We start from the raw sequence: 6,408 nt of genomic DNA on the forward strand, positions 1-6,408 counted from the left end.
AATGGAGATAGACTCTGATCGTGGATGCTCTAATTAACCTTGCAAATGTTGATATCAAACCCAATAAGGCAAAACATAAGAATGGAACACCCTATTCTTATAGAGTGATGCTAAATGGTCATATTATGGTTAGCCATAATTTGTCTTTTAGCTAAAAATTAAATGAGTTCACCTAATAATTAACTCACCTTAAAAAGTATCAAAACTCTTAAGACAACTCTACCCCTACCTTAGTTTATAAAGTAAGTACTTTATATTCATCCATCCAACAATGTTTTTATTATTTTTAGAAGATAATTACGTTTCATTAGAGTACTTTATATCCTTTTGCTTTTTATTTAAAATAATATTACTCAACATATACTGTAATCTTAAGAAATATTTTTATTTTTATAAATTAAGTATGACGAAAAAAGTTGTAAATTCATAATTTAGTTATAATTTAATATTAAGTTTCAATACTATGTTGTCATAATATTTCACAATCTAATAATCGTATATCATAGTACAATATAATATATTATTACTCCCTCCGTCCCACATAATTTGACCCAGTTTTCCATTTTGGGCCGTCCCACATAATTTAACTCATTTCACTTTTACCATTTTTGGTAGTGGACCCCACATTCCACTAACTCATTCCTACTCACATTTAATTATAAAACTAATATATAAAAGTAGGACACACATTCCACTAACTTTTTCAACTCACTTTTCATTATATTTCTTAAAACCCGTGCCCGGTCAAAGTGTCCCAAATTATGTGGGACGGAGGGAGTATTAGATTATAATACACCTTAGTGTTTAATACATAAATTATTGATAGGACTCGTAAATTGTGCATAAATTATTATGGAGAGAGAATGTTGTAAATTTAAATTTGAAGTAAAAAATTGAGAAAATGGTAATTAAGTAAAATTATCTTAGCACTAACTATTACTATTAATTTATTGCATTGACTTTTATAATTATTTACAAAAATACCATTGTGTGGCTGACCACATTATGGCTGCATAGCATTACTCATTCTTATAACGCGACGTCTTTTCATTTCTTTCACACTCCAATTCTATAGAATTAAATAGTGCAATCCAATTACTATATTTTGTTTAGGACATTCACATCAATTCTAATACTATATTTTGTTTAGGACATTCACATCAATCCTAGTAGTATTAATTTTGCCCCAAATTTTCGGACAAATGCCCCACACCACCCTTCTCATTCTCCTATATTTATCTAGATATTCTATAAATATCCCTTTACACTATCAAAAAATTACTTTATATATATATTTTCCCCCCATCAATATAATTTTCTAGTTATGCCCTTATTCAACCACAACTTTCAGTTTCAGTTGTCAAATCCGGTCTCAATATTTTCATCTCATCATTTTATTTTGCTATTCTCCAATTTTAGTGAATTGCGATTAATTTAATAAATACAACTTTGAAAATTACTTAGAAAATATTAAAAAAAAATACATCAATTTAAAAAATAAAAATAATAAAAAGTTTTACGACCACAATGTCGTTCCTTGTTGCCTCGCTCATCGTACGTTAACGTATTTGTTTCAAGCATAGTTGGAGTATGGCTTCATAAACAGTGCGTCTATAATTTTATCCATTCTATCGGAGTACCCTAGGCTGGATTTAGTGTCTTTCGTCGTCAGAACTTTTCCGTTTGCCTTTCAGCTCCTTGCTATTTAACAAAGATCCATTGCGCATTTTGGTCGAAATTGAAATTATTTAAATTGAGTTTATTTTGGATGAATGAAGAGTAATATATATTGTGTAGGTGTAATTGTACTATAGCATATATAAACATACAGGCTACCGAGTTTATGAAAAAAAAAAGTATAGTATATAGTAGTGGTTTATACAACTAATTTTTGGTTTATTTACACTGATCTCCAATGTATAATTGAGTTAAATCTAACGGGAGATAGGAAGGAGAATAGAAATTCAATACTACTCCCGTGATGAACTCATCTCCCCCCAGAGATTTTGGCAAAAAATGGAAAGAAAAACAAATAATACTATAATAATGGGAATGTATGATCAATTATTTTGTGTGGGTCTCTTGTCAAAGGAGAATTCCTTAGAGACATGAATAGTGATGTGATGATCCTGTGAGGAGCTGAGCTCCACCTCTGCATCCATATGGGAGGCAGGGCGCTGGAACCGGCTGGGAGACGCCGATTCGGCGTCCGAGTTGTCGACGGTGTCCATTTCGGGGCGGTAGTGGCGGAGGAGGTGGATGGGGGATGTGTGGCGCGAGGGCGTCGCAGCCCGGCTCGACAACGGAGTCGTTTGCCGGCTTTCTTTTACGTGTTTCCTGGCCGTGTGGTGCCAGTTTCTTAGCGCCCTCGCCACTCTATCGTTGAATATCGTCGGTTTCATGTTTGATCCCATCTGTACATTAATTATTAGTACTTAATTAATTAAACACATAATTCTAATACGTGACTAATTATTGTGGGATCCTTAATTTAATAATTAGATCTATTCATTACCTGAGTGACGAGGGCATAAAGTGGGAGAGTCACATAGCTGCAAAGTATTTGTATGAGAATCCTGTTGATCAAAATTACTACAAATCGTTACTCAATAGTACTATTTCAAACAAGCAAGCATTATTATATATGGAAGATTTAATTTAATTACCCCATTGAGATCCTGATTACGATATCCTCCACATGCTCATGAAAGCACGATTTTAATCCGAATTCAAACTATTCAACAAAATAAAAGGTTAATTAGTGGTTAACATTATTATTAATAAGTAATAGGAGTATATTGATAATTTTGTATCTCATCTACGAAACTCACCCAACTCCATGCAAAGAAGGCGAGTTGAAACGCATTCTGCAACATTTCAAAAAAGATTCATATTAATTTTAATTAATTAGATATTTAAAATTTACTTACGATAATTAGTAACTAAAAAAGTAGGGTAGGTACCTGAAAAAGTACAAAATTAATAAGGTAGAGTACAAGGCGTGGGCGATTAAACCAGAAAAGGTCGTCTCCCGGTTGAACCACAAGAACGCCTTTAACGACTTCACCCCTTTCTTGAATTCTGAGAGCCATTTTGGAAATTATCACTTGTAGCTTCGTCCCTACAACTAATATCACCTGTCCATTTTTCAACATTTTTATTTCAACCTCATTAATCAATTAAAGTCTTTAATTGAATGTGTATGCAGAAAATTCACAACTTACAATCAAGGGGATGAATGGCAGCCAAAGGTAAGAATACCAGCCTGCCCACATACAAAATAACAATTAATTACATTATGGTCAATCTTAATCAGCCAAGAAATCTACAATCAATCATATACCTTCTTGAAATAAGAAAGAATTATTTTGGTTTGAATTCTCTATTGACTAACAAAATAGGGAATATGCGCGTGGAACTCACCGTGCTTACTGGCGAGCAAGAATAACACAGCGAGAAACCAAATTGGTGGACTGCAAACAAGATGATTAAAGCATATTAGAACTAAAGTAATGACGATGAGAAATTAATAAATACTACTTTAAAATATGTTGTTCAAACTAGAATATTGATCATAATGTGAAATTCATCTTTTTTAACCAGGGGAAAGATGAACGCATGTATTAGGATTAAATCATTTGTCTTACTTATACGAATGATTCTTATACATATATTAAGGCTCAATGTACATTATTTTAATTGGTTGACATATATAGACTTTTTCTAAGTATGATTAAATAATTTATAAGGGATTTGCACGCAAATATAATAATATTCACATATGCATGGGAGCAGGATCGTTCTGATTCTATTAACTGAATCAATTTAGTCGATAGATCTTAATGGTTTAAATTGATTTTTGACAAGATAATATGTTCTTACGCACAAATTAATGCTAGCTCTACGATATTGATTTTAACATAAAACAATGCTCAGTTATTATACTTTCTTTACGTAAAAAAAATTAATGTTAATGTATTATAAGAGATGGTTTATAATTCACAGTTAACATAATGAGTTAAATTAAAAAAAAAAGTTAACATAATGAGTTGAAATATATATACGCAACCAAAAATGAGATATCATACGTACGAACCTAATTCCGACAACCACTTTGAAGTCCTCTTCAAGCGATCTATTGATATATTTCTGAAAATCAAATTGCTCATGGCTTTGGGGTGCAAGGTGTGCCTGATCATTAATTTTAGTATTAAAACAATCCTCATATAAGTTATGCTTACAATATACAATAAAAAAAATAACCAATTTTTTCACAATAATATCTTTGAAACCAAAATAGATTTTGTTAATTAATCAAGTCCAGATAAAACTGGGATTTACTTACCGTGATAAATCCATGCCGAAGAGTCAAGTAATCCACTTTTGGAACAGATCTTACAAATTGTCGGAAGAAACTAACCTGAAAATCGAATCAATTAGTACATAGTAAAAAAAATTAACGACACCAATAACGAATTTATATGAGGTTAATTAATACAAACATTCAAACCTAAACTAAAATGGTTGAGAGTTGAGACTTCTAGAAATTAGAATGATTTATAGTATTAATTTGTTTAATAAGGCATTAATTAATTAAACTTGAGTTGATTATGAGATTGTTGTAACCGAAAAGGTCAACATTGAAGCGCTATAAAAGCTGAAAAGGTCAAGCCCCCTTATACAGTACAATTATTGACCTTGAATTGTAATTTACAACGCAATAAAAGATGAATGGTAATTGGTCGGAGTAGTTTTTATAGTCATTTCCTAAAAAGGAGTATTCTTGTATTATGATTGCTTCAACTTTATGAAATGCAATGACATCCACACAATTTGAGGAAGATGGAATTAATAATTAGAGAATGGCGATGATTTAATTAGTTGGAAAAACTTACAATCCATAGTAGAATAGGAGTTTTGCTCCAGAAGCTCAAGTGTCTCCTTCCAAATGATGTTTGTGTTGCAAATCTGAATCTCTCCGGGTCTATAAAAAAACATAAATATTTAATTCGAAAATTAATTTTAAAACACAAAAATGGACGTACCGTGTGCAAATTGGTACTCTGCAGTCGTCGTTTCTTTCTCCCATGCTTTCCAACTTTTCATCTAATTAAAGGTATAATTAAGTAGGTGGATTGGATGGTTTTAAACACGAGATCGAGATGATGAGATGAAAATACATACATACATACATACCTTAGCTCTTCCCAAGGCCATGGTGATGATACAATAAAGGACATGAAAAACGGCCAAAACGAAGATGAAAATATGCAGCTGATGTATTCCATCCGATGATACAAATGGCACTTTCCCCTGCAATCATGCACACATCAATTAATTAATTTTCTCTATAATTAACACAACATCAAAATCAAAAATACTAATACCTTTTCTGCGCATTTGTCGCTGCCGCCGCCGGCCAGTATCCGTCTAGCGCCGCCTTCTAACCACAGAAGTCTTCTCCGGTGGCTCTCCTCTTCGTCTACCGCCTTCGACTCCTCCTCGCTTTTGCTGCACGGATGCCACGACGCTCCAGCCGACTTCGATATGCATATATTGGATATCGGAGTCTGCCCAACTGTTAGCAGCAACGATATAAACCCCAGCAGCATCAACTCTTCAAAAAAAAATTAATAAATAAATAAATAAATAATAGAATTTTAAGAATTATGATCATGAATATGAAATCAAAATCTTACCAGACTTTATCTTTTCAAGCGCCTCAAACAGAGCTCTTTTGTTTTTCGACTTCAACCACTGGTGATCATATCATCATCATATTATGGAAAAGAAATGTCACATTTTAAAGTAAGATTTTTGCAATTCGTTACCTTTCCTATTAAGTGGATGATGTGCTCGATCAGGATCGAAACCGCAACCAAGGCGAAGCACACAACGGCGACCGCCCACGTCGGAGTTTGCTCCAGCGACCTCCCGCTACCTCCGGCCATTTTCACCGCTCCCAATAAAGACGCAATATCGATTCAAGTACAAAAAATCCGATAAATTAAATAATTTTTTAAATGTAGAATTTGAAGCTAAGATGAGATGTGATCATCAAGAAATGCTTTAAATAAGTGCGAACTTTTTGTTTTAAAAGGGAGAGATGTTTGGGGAAGTTACGGAACTAGGGGTATAATGGTAAAACCGCTATTTGAAAAAATAGACTTGGACTATGGAGACGCGTGACAAAAGTGACCGTGATCGAATTTTGTTGAATTTATTCGATTGTGTGAACGTATGGTATGGTATGACTATTTTCGTTAATCTGTTACGTCAACCCTATATGTAATCTATTTTCCTAAATAGTTACACGCAGTGTGATTTTCTAGTTGGGGTAGTAATTTTTTATAGAAGTAATTCATTTTATCTTGTTTTAATTAATTATATGGTCTAGCTAGTCTTGTT

At 32.9% G+C, this 6,408-nt stretch overlaps 1 protein-coding gene across 1 annotated transcript; it reads right to left on the bottom strand.

The window, feature by feature from the left end:
• Window positions 1–1,787: 1,787 nt before the first annotated feature.
• LOC121760772 (MLO-like protein 6) lies at window positions 1,788–6,047 on the bottom strand. The gene is made up of 15 exons (XM_042156395.1): window positions 5,832–6,047; window positions 5,700–5,757; window positions 5,388–5,617; window positions 5,197–5,313; window positions 5,046–5,106; window positions 4,896–4,984; window positions 4,346–4,420; window positions 4,097–4,191; window positions 3,424–3,473; window positions 3,225–3,265; window positions 2,964–3,137; window positions 2,832–2,867; window positions 2,667–2,734; window positions 2,516–2,576; window positions 1,788–2,414 (listed from the first exon to the last, which is right to left on the bottom strand). Exons 1-15 carry the CDS (start codon window positions 5,949–5,951, stop codon window positions 2,061–2,063), a joined length of 1,629 nt encoding a protein of 542 aa, XP_042012329.1. The 5' UTR covers window positions 5,952–6,047; the 3' UTR covers window positions 1,788–2,060.
• Between the last annotated feature and the right edge of the window lie 361 nt (window positions 6,048–6,408).

Source organism: Salvia splendens, chromosome 2, assembly GCF_004379255.2.
Source record: "Salvia splendens isolate huo1 chromosome 2, SspV2, whole genome shotgun sequence".
Taxonomy (NCBI): Eukaryota; Viridiplantae; Streptophyta; class Magnoliopsida; order Lamiales; family Lamiaceae; genus Salvia; species Salvia splendens.